Source organism: Ptychodera flava, chromosome 10, assembly GCF_041260155.1.
Source record: "Ptychodera flava strain L36383 chromosome 10, AS_Pfla_20210202, whole genome shotgun sequence".
Taxonomy (NCBI): domain Eukaryota; kingdom Metazoa; phylum Hemichordata; class Enteropneusta; family Ptychoderidae; genus Ptychodera; species Ptychodera flava.
The window spans coordinates 15737848-15753184 of NC_091937.1; the positions used below are offsets into that span (position 1 = coordinate 15737848).

At 37.8% G+C, this 15337-nt stretch overlaps 1 protein-coding gene across 2 annotated transcripts in view; it reads left to right on the forward strand.

Moving 5' to 3' along the window:
• Positions 1–596: 596 nt before the first annotated feature.
• Positions 597–15337, forward strand: part of LOC139142115 (dehydrogenase/reductase SDR family member 6-like) — a 55343-nt gene continuing 40602 nt past the window's right edge. Inside the window, exons 1-8 of one of the 2 annotated variants that reach the window (XM_070711942.1) lie at positions 597–727; positions 7810–7888; positions 8018–8114; positions 8592–8700; positions 9054–9114; positions 9629–9801; positions 10243–10335; positions 11890–11959. In XM_070711942.1, coding sequence (XP_070568043.1) covers positions 656–727; positions 7810–7888; positions 8018–8114; positions 8592–8700; positions 9054–9114; positions 9629–9801; positions 10243–10335; positions 11890–11943 — 738 coding nt within the window. In that variant the 5' untranslated portion in view covers positions 597–655 and the 3' untranslated portion in view covers positions 11944–11959. Of the gene's footprint in view, positions 728–7809; positions 7889–8017; positions 8115–8591; positions 8701–9053; positions 9115–9628; positions 9802–10242; positions 10336–11889; positions 12506–15337 lie in introns of those variants that run through there. The other variant, XM_070711941.1, reaches the window with a different exon arrangement.

Here is a 15337-nt window from a genome sequence, read left to right on the forward strand (position 1 = left end):
ATGGTAAAGTTGGACCTGTATACAGGGAACTGGGGGTGAAAGGGTTAATAAGCGCGAATCGCTCCCTGCCTGTACAGTTTCTGAAAAAGTTAATAATTTTTATGGTATCGATGACAATTATTTCAATTTTACCATTCTTACTGTCCCGTGTATTCCTTCCGAGAGCGTTGATTTCTCGCGGAGATATGACAACCAGGAGAAGTTATTAAGTTGGTTGAATGGTCTTCTGCAAGTGAAAAGAGGTGTCTCGTTCGACGGCGCTCCGCTTCATTAATATCAGAGAGCAAAACTCGGCTATGTTGTATACACTGCAGCCGAGTTTTACGATGATCCTTGGCATATCTCTAAACACGTGGGGTAAATAATGCATATTGCAGTCGTAAACAGAACTCCATCACCTATTGTTTTTTATGATCGATATCGCAGACCTTTTATTTTCGACAAAATGTGCCTTTTGGATTAAACACTGAGGGAGTCACTGTGAGGAAAGTGCTGTATATACACCCTTGAGCTCCTAATAGGTAGCGCATCATATACTGTAAAGAGAACAGCGCCCCCTCTTTAAGAAGTACAAGCACAATCGATGTTTAACGCAGTGAGAGAGTGGCAATACTACATCTTCGTCTGTTGTCCCTCGCGTCTTGAGATTGATAAAATGGGTAGACTGGAGGGTAAAGTTATTCTGGTCACGGCAGCTGCTCAGGGGATCGGCGAAGCTTCTGCACGGGTGAGTCGAACAAAAGATGGTTGGATACGCATGGAATTTTTTCTGAAAACATTAACCACGTCCCGCTATGCACTAATCAATTAATTTGCCAATCAGTCACTCTCTTGTCACATCCATGCTCGATGGAAATGGTAAAGTTCAAAGTACACTCAAGCACCTGGATACAGACCTTTGACCTTGTGTGAGCTCTCAAACGCCATTCATGCCGCACGGCCGTATTTATTCTTTTGCTAAGCTAATCAAGCTCTTAGGCCATCAACCTGCACGGGAAACCCACCACATACTGTAACCTTACTGGCTGCAAGGGAAGTTTTCTTCAAAATTTCCACCATGCGGATGTTTAAAGCTCAGGCTAGTCCCAGTGCAACAGGTTGCAACAATAATGTGATGAAAAAAGGACACAGCCGATGAAAAAAACCGATAGTTCGACAGTCGACATTCAGCTTTAGTATATTCCATTATTGTCATTTATACGTCATCATATACCAATGTAAAAACGATCAATTTCTTCCCTTGTTGATTTCCCCTTAAGTGTTGACTGAGGATGGTCTCATAAGGGACTGGTCATTTTCTTCAGCCTGGGGGGGGCCGGTGGATTCATGGGGGGGGGGGTCACCCTGTTTTTGACTTTGGTGATAGGGGGGGTCACCATGTTTTTTGAAATGCCCAATAGGGGGGTCAGTGTGTTTTTGAATTTTGACACAGGCTCATCATTACCTAAAATGCTAGTGTCAGCCACAAATTTCATCATTCAGTTGTATTTTTCGGCGCGCCCTTCGGGCGCGTAACTTTAATAATCAGTCTATTTTTCAGCACGCCCAACTTTAACATATCAAGCATACATACATCAGAGATATCTGTATGTTCAATATTTTTCAGCGTGCTCTTCAAGCTCATTACTTTAATATATCAGACATTTTTCAGCATGCCCTTCAGTTGCATGACTTTAATATACAAGGCATATATATCAGAGATATCAGATGTTTCATATTTTTCGGCGCGCCTTCGGTCGTCATACTTTAATAAATCAGAGATATCTTGATGTTTCCTAAGTGAAAGTGTACCATTATGAAATCTGCATTTCATATGAAAAGGATGACAATTCCTGATACTTTTCTGTTCTCTCTATGAGAATTCAGTATGAGAAAGCAACATGCACAAATATTTCACAATATATATTTGATACAGTGACTTATTTTAGAGATAGAAAATGACAAGATATCTTTCCTTCTCATTGATGCAATTATTTTCCTTTGTGTCACAGGTTTCCTGTAGAAAGATGCTTTTTTGTGAACAAAATAACAGTTAAAAAAGGCAGTTTTTGTCATTATTAGCTGTGCTTTTATGGTTTCAATGTTACAAGAAAAGGTCCTCCCAGACACTGTACACATCAGATTTGGCTAAAAAAGCTCTCTATGGCTCCTCAAGAGATTTAATTATATGGTTGGCATTAGTCTTAACACCCATCAAAGTTTTTGATTCACTGCTTTTTCCTCTTTGATATTAATGATTGACATCCATTTCTGTACAACAGTTCAGGACATCTGGTTAAGCATAGAAAGTGTGAAATACATTCACAGCTCATTCAAAATACAGCTCATTCAAAATGTACTGTATTCAAACTTTAAGATTGACACTTTGAAATTGCTATCTTACAACTGACATGTCAACAATTTCATTAAAACATAGAATGACTATTTAAAATTAAATATAATATATGTAAAATGTAAAATATAATATATATATATATATATATATATATATATATATATATATATATATATATATATATATATATATATATATATATATATATATAATTATTCTTAATGTATACATGCCATGTGATGATAGAAGTAATAATGAAAACTATGAATGCTTTTAAGTCATCTTGGACTTGTGCATTCTATAGTTACTGAATGTAATACACCATGTGCATATATTGTGGGAGACTGGAATGCTTGTGTTAACAAAACCAGCTCTTTTGGTAATGAACTCAAGTCTTTTTGTACTGATCATAATTATGTACTCTCAGATGTTAAGCTTTTAGATGTTGGAGACCATTTCACTTATTTCAGTGATTCGCATGCCACCACATCCTGGCTTGATCACTGTTTATCAACTTTTCAGGGTCACAATGCCATTTCTAATATTTCCATTCTTCATGATTTTCATACTTCGGACCATTTTCCTCTGTGTATTTCTATCAATACTGGTAGCCTCCCGCATTTTGATCTTGATTCTGACAATCATGTAAGTTGCTGTAAATGGCATCTTGCCAACGAACACCATATTGAAGCATATCGCTTAAATTGTGATGATTTGCTTAACGAACTTGTCATACCTTCCCATCTTTTACATTGTACCGATGTTAATTGTAACAATACCAACCATCATAATGATATTGATTTGCTGTATACAATGTTGTACAGAGTCTCTCTCAGGCAGCTGAGATGAATATTCCTCATTCGAAAACAAAGAGAAATTTTAATATTCCTGGATGGAATGAATTTGTTAAGACTGCCCATGATGAAGCTAGATTTGCTTTTAAACTCTGGATGAGCTTTTCAAAGCCTAAGCAAGGTCATATATTTCGCAGGATGCAGACTACCAGAGCCCATTTTAAATATGCTCTGCGTTGGTGTAAAAACAATGAGCGTACAACTAGAGCAGATGCTCTTGCTTCAGATTTAATCAATAAGAACGACATTCAATTCTGGAAACATGTAGAACAACAAGCGTCTAGTCGGGTGCCTCTTGCCAATACAGTCGGGGGAGCTACGGGACATAAAGACATAGCTAACATGTGGTATAGCCATTTTAAAGATTTGTACTCTTCTGTTAAGACAGAGAGTAATAAGTCATTTGTTGAAGAACAATTGTCGAATATTCAGCTTAATGACTCCCATAAAATGTTTTCTGTTAATGATATTAGGAATGCTGTCAGTAAGTTGGAAAAGAGTAAAGCTTGCGGTCCTGATGGTATTTCATCTGAACATATACTGTATTCTAGTCATAGACTTGCTGTACTTCTGACTATTATCTTCAATGCTTGTCTGTTACATGGTTATTACCTTCTAGTATGATTTCTACTGTTTTGGTGCCTATTATCAAAGATAAGGCCGGTGATATAGCTGACAAGGGCAATTATCGACCCATTGCGTTGTCATCTGTATTTTCTAAGATTTTTGAAAATGTCTTGTTAACTTATTCGAGTCATATTTGTATTTGTCAGATAACCAGTTTGGTTTTAAGGCTAAACACTCTACAGATCAATGTATTTATCTCTTAAAGGAAGTTATTCAGTTTTATAAGACACATAAAACTCCCATGTTTTTATGTTTTATGGATGCCTCTAAGGCGTTCGACCGTGTCAATCATTGGACACTTTTTCAGAAGCTTTTATCGAGAGGAGTTCCTGAAATATTCGTACGACTGATTGTTTTTTGGTATAGATTTCAACAAGTGTGCGTTAGGTGGGGATCTACATTATCTACTGCATTTAATGTTTTAAACGGTGTTCGTCAAGGGGGCATTCTCTCGCCACTTTTCTTCAATGTTTACATTGATGAACTTAGCTATAGTTTATCCAGTTGTAATGTTGGCTGTCTTTTGGTGTAGAAGACTTAATCATATTTGTTACGCTGATGATTTAGTTATCTTTTGCCCGACAAGCAAGGGCCTGCAAAAACTTATTCGTATTTGTGAGGTTTACGGTGCTGAACATGATATCATTTATAATCAAAAGAAAACTGTATGTATGATTGTAATGCCCAATAGTTTTAAACTTATCAATATGCCTGAAATTTGTCTTAGTGGTATGAAGCTTTCTTTTGTCCACTCGTACAAGTATTTGGGTGTTTTTATAATTAGCTCTTTCAACGATGACGATGACATTAAAAGACAAATGCGGCTATTATATATTCGTGGTAACTTTCTTTTCAGGAAGTTTGCTTACTGTTCTATACAGGTGAAAACCAGATTATTTAAATCATTTTGCTCAAATTTATACTGCTGCCAGCTTTGGTCCACCTTTACAAAGCGCTCTCTGACGAAAATTCGAGTGGCGTATAATAATTGTTTCAGACGACTTTTTAATCTGTCAAGACGTTGTAGTATTAGTACCATGTTTGTTGTCTATGATGTTTTGTCTTTTGGCGAGTTACTGCGTAAAAACACTTTTAACTTTATGAACAGAATTAAGAGATCTCAGAATTCTTATATTAAGACTATTTATGCTTGTACATATATTGACTCACTACAGTGCAGGCACTGGAGAACTATCTTATACTGAAGTTGTTTTTTCTTCTGTATAGATGATTGTTTGTGTGTATCTGTTATTTTTCTTTATTTTATGGTATTTTTCTATGGGCCTAGAGCCTGATTCAAATAAATAAATAAAAAATAAAAATATATATATATATATATATATATATAATATATATATATATATATATATATATATATATATATATATGTCCACCTTTTGTTTTACCTATGTTGCGTGCCGGGGGGGGGGGGTCACCCTGTTTTCGAAATTTGGAATAGGGGGGGTCACCCTGTTTTCAAAATTTGGAATAGGGGGGGTCAGCCACTTTTTGACGTCGCAAAAATAATCCACCGCCCCCCCCCCCCAGGCCGAAGAAACTGACCAGTCCCTAAGGCTCTTTCACAAGGATTTAATATACCGCAAGGCACTGTTGGATTTCAAATTTAAACAGTTTGTTACAGTTTTTCATACTCTTAATTTCGAAAAGGAAAAGGGTTAAAGATAAACCGTGGAGCTAGCTGAAGAATGTGCCGCTCCTCTGTATGGTTAAAAGTTTAATTGGAGAAAGGTTTGAGTAAAATCTATTAATTTCAATATCACAGCGCGTGGCACCTTAATTGTACAAAATTTATGAAAGCGCACTCGATAGAAGGCAAGGTACAACGACTTTGATGAACTTTAGCTCTTTATAGATGACGACAAGGGAAATTGTAATGCCATAAATATTATCATATAAGCCGGCTTGTACAATGTGCGTCCTAAGGCCAAAACAGTGGCGAATAAATGCACGCAAAGTCGACTACGGCTAGCGGCTGAGGGGTGTTTGCGCCGGAATTCGAAGTGAATGTGCTCTTTCTCGTGTCTCTGCAGGGATAAACAATGTTAAGTTTACGATATTGTCTTCGTTGGCGCGGTGCGAATATCCTACTGGCGAATTTCTTACTCACGTGTTCACATGTTGATTATTAGAGAGTCCACACCTCTTACAGAGGTTATGAACTTTGACATGTCGACCAATCTGTTTATGAACTTTGACATGTCGACCAATAAGTACATAATATTTTCAAGGCCGTTCACTGGATCGTTTTTTGCCCACTTGAAAAAGGTTAGAGACAATACCATTGAAATGATAATGATACTGGCGTACCATTGTTATAGAGTGTGATCAGGCATGCTATCCACGTGTACGAGGATGACGGTAAATTTTATACACAGGCGCTCCTTGGCTAGGTAGTCTGCTAAAGCGATCGATTTTCGGCTCGATCTATCGATCCCGTAGTCGATATGCCCGCCACTGCAACCTAAATACTAATTTTAGGCAATCCGGCGATCGTGCATATGACGACAGCATATGTTGGGCTGATGTCGCGTTTGTGCCCGAAGCTTACGAAATGAATTCTGTTCTCGACGGTTAGTCGTGGGTCTCCGAGAAGACTAAAATGGTTTAAAACACAAGATGATCCATGTCTAAAGTGAAAGATATAGACAAGTGACCGTGCGAGTTTTGTACGCGTCAAAGTTCTAAGGTCTAAGATTTAAGAAGTTTTGTCAACATAATACAAGTGACAACATGATAAACAGTAGAACCTGGGTCTTAAATCTATTGTACGCACAAAGCTCAAGCCGGCTGTGCTCTAGTGTCAAACCTTTAAGTTATCTATGCGATCAGTTACTTTTTCTTTATATATATACATGCAATGGACTAAAAGGGGAAGCGAAAAAATTACCAAGTCCCCACCTCTGACAAGAGATTGCCGATTTCAATTTTTCGTTTCTCGCTCTGTCTGATTAGCATTTTATTTTCGGAAGAAAAATGGGCCAAGTAATTTCAAGACGTCAATTTCAAGTGTACGTCACTAAATTGATAAGCGTGGTCACAAATTTTGAAAAGCAATTTCCGATTTGCTAAGAAATTGACAACATCATAGGGATTGAAAGTCCTACATTCAGATAATAATTTTAAGGTAGATCGTGCGTCGGGGACAGATATTTGGACTCTCAAACTTTTACAATTCTTTTCTGATCTACCACTTGTGGGGGCCAATTTTGAAGCTCTTGCAGAAAGAAAAACTATCACCGGCTTTGTTTTTCGAAAATTGAAAATTTTATTTTTCCTCCATAGAGTTAACACAAGGATGGCGGCCATTTTGAATTTCAAATATCGGTAAATCTTGGGTAATTTGTTTCTCTTGTACTAAACTTTGCATGGTGACCCTTGATTTTTATTCTCGCTTTTGAAAGAGAATGATTGAAAGATTCATTAAGGAAAGTTTGAGCAAAGTTTAAGTCTTTCACTTTCGAGGCGCATACTACCTTAAGTGTCCAGTTTACCAACTGTTGATGATATCTGGAAGTTCTAGCAATTGTTACAAGGAGACCTACAGACGACAGAAACGATGTGGTTCGTAAAACGTTTGTCAACAATGCATTTAGCCACGTCACAGTCGTGTCGTGTAATATCTTTTAAGGTACTAAGATGCGGCTCCAAAGTGCAAGACAAACTTTTGCTGGAACTTTCCTCAAGGAAACTTGCGTCATCCTTTCAAGATCAAGAATAAAAATCAGCGGTTACCTGGCAAATTTTGGTGACAGAGAATTTGACGATCAAAACGGCCACTATCCTTGTGTTTACTCTTAGGGAAAAAACTGATTTTTCGAATTTTACAAAAATATGGTGAATAAAACTTAATTTACTACAAGAGCACACAAAAGCAAGATTAGAAAAGTCTTATAAAAAGTTGAAAGTCCGAAAATCTGTCCCTGAGGCACATACTTGTTCTTAGAAAAAAAACCATATGTTTTCTTTATACAGGCATTCGCAAAGGAAGGTGCGAAAGTCATAGCCACTGATATCAATGGAGAAAAACTCAAAGAATTGGATACTGTGCCAGGTAAGTCATTGATATCACTTACGCGAGCCTATTGTCAGAAATTCCCACAACATTGTTTTAACAATTCGCCCTCTGTGAAGCCTTCGAAAGAGTCTGTTGTTTACACTTCACCTCACTTTTAACTTTCAGGGATTGAAACAAAGGTGTTGGATGTCACTAACAAAGACTCCATCGCAGCCTTGGTTGGCCAGTTCGACAGAATTGACGTACTCTTCAACTGTGCTGGGTAAAAATCGCTGTTTTACAATCCTTCAGTTAGATTCATTATAACAGTATTAAATCTTTCATTTTAGTGGCTCAGTTATAGATGTTAAATGTTGAATTCGAGACAGAGCTGTAGCGAAAAATGCGATCATCAGACAAGTACAACGTCTACACGTGCTGCTCCATATTTAGACGCCGTAGTTCCTTACATTATGGTCTGTGAAATAAGGGTGTCTTTAAAGAGATGTAGCCCCGGGATGTAGCCATCATCGACGTCGCTGCTCCCATACGTCCAAAGAGCGTCCACACAGGCGCACATTAGAGTTTTATAAGCCGTGACACTGAAATTTCGATGCTGTGTTATGTTATTGAATCAACACATTATTTAACAACGATAGAGTCGCACATGCGCATTCTTGCCTACGCCATGAGAATGTGAAACCTTGGCTTGCACTACCAGATTAACACGTTTATTTTTCATTTTTTTGCTTCTACCTAGGTGTGTTTTCAAAGGAACAATACTCGCTGGCGACGAGACTGACTGGGATTTTTCGTTTAACCTGAATGTCAAAAGCATGTTTTTGATGTGCAGACAGGTTATCCCTAAGGTGAGCAAAACTTATTTTTTTTGCGTGCTGCATACTTTTAGAGACTGGATTGTGAATGCGAAGTGATGTTTTTCTTTGCTGCAAGAGTCCTAGCAGACACAATTATAAGTATTTTGCACTCCAGCTAGAAGACGATGTGCATCTGTGGTGTGAGAGAGAGAGAGAGAGAGAGAGAGAGAGAGAGAGAGAGAGAGAGAGAGAGAGAGAGAGAGAGAGAGAGAGAGAGAGAGAGAGAGAGAGAGAGAGAGAGAGAGAGTATGGAGATACACGGAAACATTTTTTGTTGACTGTAAAGTTTACCACAGATTGATGCCATCGAATCTTCATGTATTTTCTCTTTTGTTTCCTCGTAGATGATTTCCCAAGGCGGTGGCAATATCATTAACATGTCATCTGTGTGTTCCAGTTTGAAAGGTAAGTAAGTTTATACGTCAGTTAAGTTTCAGCAGTTGAAGTTAATCCTAAAGGTCCAAAAAAAAGTGTAAAATCAAGAAGATTATCATCGCTTAGGCAGTTGCTCGAATTCTAATTCAGGAAGCATGCGCCTCGTAATGTTCTTACAAGTTTTCCCCGACACAACTTTAAACTGTTCTCTTTCATAATGTGAAATAAAAATAAGGGGATAAATTTTACGCTAAGAGAAAATAGGTTTACTTATTTTTGAAATGCAAAGCGACGCATTCCCACCTTAAAAAGACCAAAAGTAATCAAATCATTAAATCATTGTAATCTGAGTGGAAAAGAAAGACAGTAACCCTGTCGAGACTGTACAGATTTAGATATGCAACGTGCATTTAGGGCATAGCATAGACTGAACGAAAGGATAAAGCAAAGATCCGACATCGTCTTTATATATCTTCCACGCTCGCGTTTCCACATTCTCTATGTAGCAATTATACTGTGACGCGTAAAATAATTTCCCCTGTAGGTGTTCCTGAAAGATGCATTTATAGCGCCAGCAAGGCCGCTGTGATCGGACTGACCAAATCTGTCGCCGTGGATTTTATGAAACAGGGTATCCGTTGTAACTGCCTCTGTCCAGCGACGATAAACACTTCATCATTGGAGGAAGTAATTCAAAGATTTCCAAACCCAGAGAAGGTACAAAACACGTCTGAAGTGCTCTGCCTGATCTTGTATGCTAATTTGCAAATCATTATTACCCAATTATTGTCTGCACGACCACTGCACAATTTGATGTTGTTATAAATAGCAGTGTGGACGAACGTACAAACAATCTCAAAGAATGAAATATTCAAAAGAATCTAGTGCATCAAAGTAATCTACCGGCGACTTTAGTGTGTAAGCATATAGCATCGATCACCGTCCCTCCACAAAGCGTGCATCAATATACATTACATGCGGGAATTCAATTTATTTAGATAAGCTTATATGAAATAATCTCCTATTTCAAATTTATTCTCTTTTTCTATTTTTCGTTGGTTTATTTTTTCATCTTAAATTATAGAACATCTCTACCATTAACTTCCATGTAATATGGATTTTGAAATATTTTTGTCAATTCACCATTTTCACGTTTAGGCAAGAGCTGATTTCATAGCGCGTCAACCAATTGGAAGACTTGGAAAGGTTGAAGAAGTGGCAGCCTTATTGGTATATCTTGCATCTGACGAGGTATATACCATCATACATCCATGGGAACCTATAGACTGGGCTCCGTCCGTCCGGTCAGTTGGCCACATGGTAGTACGCACCTCGAAAATGAATGACTTTAAAGTTTTGCTCAAATTTTCCTCAAGCAAACTTTCAACCATTCTCTTTCAAATCAAGAATAAAAATTGGGGGTAACCGTCCAAAATTTGGTTCTAGACAGAAAGCTAGCCAATAATTACCGATATTTGAAATCCAAAGTGGCCTCTATCCGTGTGTTATCTGTGTTGGGGCAATTGAAATTCCCGAGTTTCACGAAACTAGGCCAGCAAAAATTTTTTACTACATAAGCTACAAAGGAGGCCCTCAAGTGGTAGGTCAAAAGAATAGTGCGAAAGAATCCGAATAGCTGTCTCCAAGGCGCATACTATCTTAATCAGACATGTTAGAAAGATTTTCTTCAAAATGGGACAATGTACTGTGAGGTACATAATGATATTCCAGTCGATTTTTTTTGGTAGGATCTAATATGGCGAGGCGGTCATTGTTTTACGATTGCTTTCATGTCGTGTTGACAGGGGCGTAGGAAGCAATTCTTTGTCGGGGGGGGGGGGGGGCAAGCGTTAACTATTTTCTGGTGATTGATTTACGATAAAAAATAAAATGAATAAATTAATGAACAATAGGTAGAAATAGATAAGTATAAAGAATAAAATATGATAAAGCTCTATCACTGATCACTGTAAGTACAGAGACACTTGACATTAGTAATAAACCATCAATACAAAGCACGCGTGCTGGGAATCACCTGGGAAATTAACGATTTTATCAGCATCACTTCGTATTCGAAAAATTACACTTTTTCCAAAACTCCTAGTGGGCAGCTGCCCCACCCAAACCGGGATATCCAAGTCACCTTCTGTAAGCTTATTGAGAAAGCAGAGTTTGTTCATGTGACTCCTACATGCAGACCGTACTCCGTGTTTCATACGGCGCGTTCACTTGTTTTTCATGTCACAAACTTTCCTACTTTCTACGATCATTGATTGTGTTAAGTTTCGCCTGATTGGCTAAATGACCGACACTTGCAGCCTCTTAGCCAATTACACCGTATGTTCCACAATGCGAAAAAAATATGTACCCCCCATCATCATGGGCCATATGTTTGGTTTGTATACTTTCGAGCAGACTGTTGGGCACGTCATTCTCTAGATCCATTTTGCTATTAGACCAATATGTAAAAGTTGGTCATAAGCTATGTTGTATTAGTTAATGTTGGGGGCAAAAGTATGTCTTTGCCCCCCCCCCAACTTCAGCATTGGGGTTGGGGCAACTGCACTCCCCCACCTATGTTTGAGCCATTACGCACACATGTTTGAACCTATTTCGTTCACTTTCATATGAAGTCACTGTACTGTTACAGACATATGCATGTCAATTTGAACAAACAAAATAAAACAAACGGGTAGTTTTCCTTTTTATGAATCGATGGCGTGTTTACTTGGCAAATAAATCGATTGTGTAAAGTAAAGTTATCAAGTTTCAATTTTGTTATTTATTTGTCTTCGTTTTTAACAGTCTGCATTCACAACTGGAACTGCCATGGTGCTGGATGGAGGATGGACTCTATGAGCTCGGTCACCAAGACAAACCAGAATTCAAGTTTACTTTCGCCGTTGCAAATGTCAAAATTTTGAACTTCATGATTCAGTAATCAGTTAGTTTCAAGAATTTAGAGCGCCTTGAGTTCGGCGCTGTTTATCATTGAGAATCCCAGTAATGATATACGATTCATTCTTTCTGGCACCGCCTTTACTTAAGGGTCACCATGTGTCTTTTGGAATACCTGATGTCCAAGTTTGCAATGCTAAATAAATCTATTATCTTGATCAATATTTTGACACAACTTGAATGAGTGGTCAGAACTAAGGAATATACGTTCAACTATACACGTCCGGCAGTACAACGATGGTATAATTTAACGTAGAGCGTTTATATAATTTTTAGTCTCTACCAGAATTATATGCTACTAAACTAAATACCTACTTTGAAATTGAGGTTATGATTTATGCTCCTGACAACGACTTTCTTTCAGTTAACGGTTGATAAGACTGCGACATGAATAAATCAGTGAGATTTACTGCCGAATATTTCAAAGTGTTGATTTCGAATATAAAAGTTGCAATTATCACAATTTTCATCAGTGTATTCTCGTTTATCAGTTCGTCTAATTATCTTGAATTAACTTTGAACTTGCTGAGCCAAGCAAGAGAATTCGCTTTTCGCAGACAGATGACTTTGAAGACTAATAAGTAATTTATACATATGCAGAAGGGTAATACGCCGGGAAAACAATTTGTTTTTGGAAAATAACGGCTGTTCGTTACTGTACTAAAGCTACGATTTAAATCATCTCTTTCTTTCCGTCGTTTCATCTCTCTAAATTCTCCACTAGGAAAGCTCCCCGCTTCCCATCTCTCCATCAAAAATTCCCCACTGCCCTCTTCCCATTACAAAATTTTTCGCGCCCTCCTTAACACATACTATTCCCTACATCCATTGGCAAAATCCTGAAAAGAACCAAATCACACATCCCTGTCCACCCATGGAGCCTCTTTCAAGTTACGTCTTATGAAGAAAAGCCGCCTGTGCGCACGTTTATATGGAAACCGTTTTGTTCGTTTCTCCTCACCTAACAATACTGTAAACAATGTTCTGCACAGAAAAGTGCATATGAATTCAAGATGAAAAGCAAAATTGAAATCAGACGGAATGCCCAAAACAATGAGAAAAACAGAAATGACTGTTGAACCGAAATAAACAAAAAATTAAAGTGAAAAATAGTGAAACTGTTATCAAAAGTCACAGCTATTTCGCTTCAGCGATGTGCATACATTACATGCATCGCAGAGGCAAGGAAAGTAACACTTTCATAAATTTAACGTGCAAAGTGGTGAACTAGAAGTTCCAGATTGTTCTTATGTTCTCTTATATAACAATTTAAGTATAAATACTGGGGCGGCGTGATTTCCTGTCAGACATTTGGAATTGTGTCTCTGATGTGTTACTTCAAGACTTTGGAAACTCCAGCAGTATTCATTTCAAGACTTTTCAAGACCTTCACAGCAACGTACTCATGGAGGGGTGCTTACACAGGTAAATACAATGCCCACTGGGACTACATATGCAATTTTGAGCAAGATAATAATTAATGTTTGCCCAAACATGAATAGTGCCCTCATGGAAATAAAGCAAAAACACTGTATACCATGCATATATGCATTGGAATATCTTCACAGAAACAACAGAGTAGTTGAATATATTGCATATTGCTGAATGTTTTCCACTGGGGCACCATATGCTATGTTTTTCTATGTGATTTACAAATTTTTAAAAATGGCGGAAAATCAAAATAATGGTTAAAATTTAAATTTAATTGTCGATTTTTTCAGTTATAAAAGACTATATCCTTAACCTGTAGAATTTAAAAACAAGAAACGGAGTGTCTATTGGCAGGCGCCTGTCAATAGACAAAAATGGCTATTGACACGCGCGACGTTTTTCCGCCCACTTACATGAAGAACACATTAGTTTGCCATTTAAAATTTACAAAATAAGTGCTAACACGTCACAAATTCAACGTTTTGAACGCAGTAGCGAAAGGGAAAGCCGTCATAAGCGGTGCCGTATCACCAGAGCTATAGCATTAGCCACGGCCCTGTACATGTTCTGCACGTGTATTTTGGCCTATAGATCATACTTGTACTGTACAATACAACGTTTCAGTGTTGATCAAGTCAGTTATGCAGTGTTAAAGTTGAAAAAATCTAGTTCACGTTACAACTGTCACTGCATTCATCGCAATTTTCGATGGCAACGACACTGACAGATGATCGCCTCAACATGGCTCCGTTGCTGCGCTGAGAAATGGCTATTACAGGGGTGACAACATTCTAAAACATCGCCAGATGGCCCAAAATAACAAGGTAAAAATACCGGAAGCACAACAAGTTGAACTTTTTAGCGAAGTACAGCGTAAGGCAGGAGCCATAGAGAAAGATTCACAAAGTCTCAACTAATGATCGAGAGGCAACACTGTAACCTTTGGCCCCAGATCGGTTGATGTTTCACCCACTGCATGTGCTGCCTTGCAGGCCTGTATGTTCATTGCATCGCAAAACCAATGATTTTGGGTACTACAAAACTGTATCCGGCATTAAACCATTCGGGTAATAATTTTTTCTCCATTTGAAACTAGATTTAAACTTTGCAATAACTTTTAACATCATGCCTTTTTTGAACGTGCCAAAAAGTTCTTCAATTTGATCTTCATATAAACTTGGCAGATAAGTTGGAGGGTTAAGCAAAACTAAGTCAACTACTCTCACATAATTGAATTCTTTTCTCTGACAAACATTGCTTTCTTTATAACAGTGTTCAGTTCGATTACCAAAGATGTTACAAGCTTATTCGTGTCAGTGAAAATATTCCTGTATGTTTGACGATTGCTATAGAGATGAAAAATGAACTCTGATTGCGTTTTTACTCAACAAATAATATTTCTCAGCTACTCTTATTAGGCTTTCCAAAAACAGCTGATGCCGGAAGATTTTTCTTCCAGCATAAGTACAATTAAAACTCATGGAGAAATATAGATTAAATGTGAAAACTCTCACCTTATTTATATGCCAAAAGTAGAGATTAGACATTTAAACAGACATATATTTTGTATTTGTATTTAAAGGAACATTTAAAGGGGATCCACGATTAGTCGCTCTGTAAATATTGCTCATCAGTGATCTTAGCAATCCAACGTTTACACGTCAATCAACAAGGTATAAATTTAGTTCGGGTCAAGCGTCCTCAGCAGTATTCACTGGCACAGAGAACAATCGCTTGCTCGCAATGGCGGACACAAACATCGGACAGATGCTGTCTACGTAGCCCTGCGTACATGATGCTGTGTGTTCCCGAACACACATCATCGTACGCAGGGCTACTGTCAACGTTCTTTTTGTTTTCAATC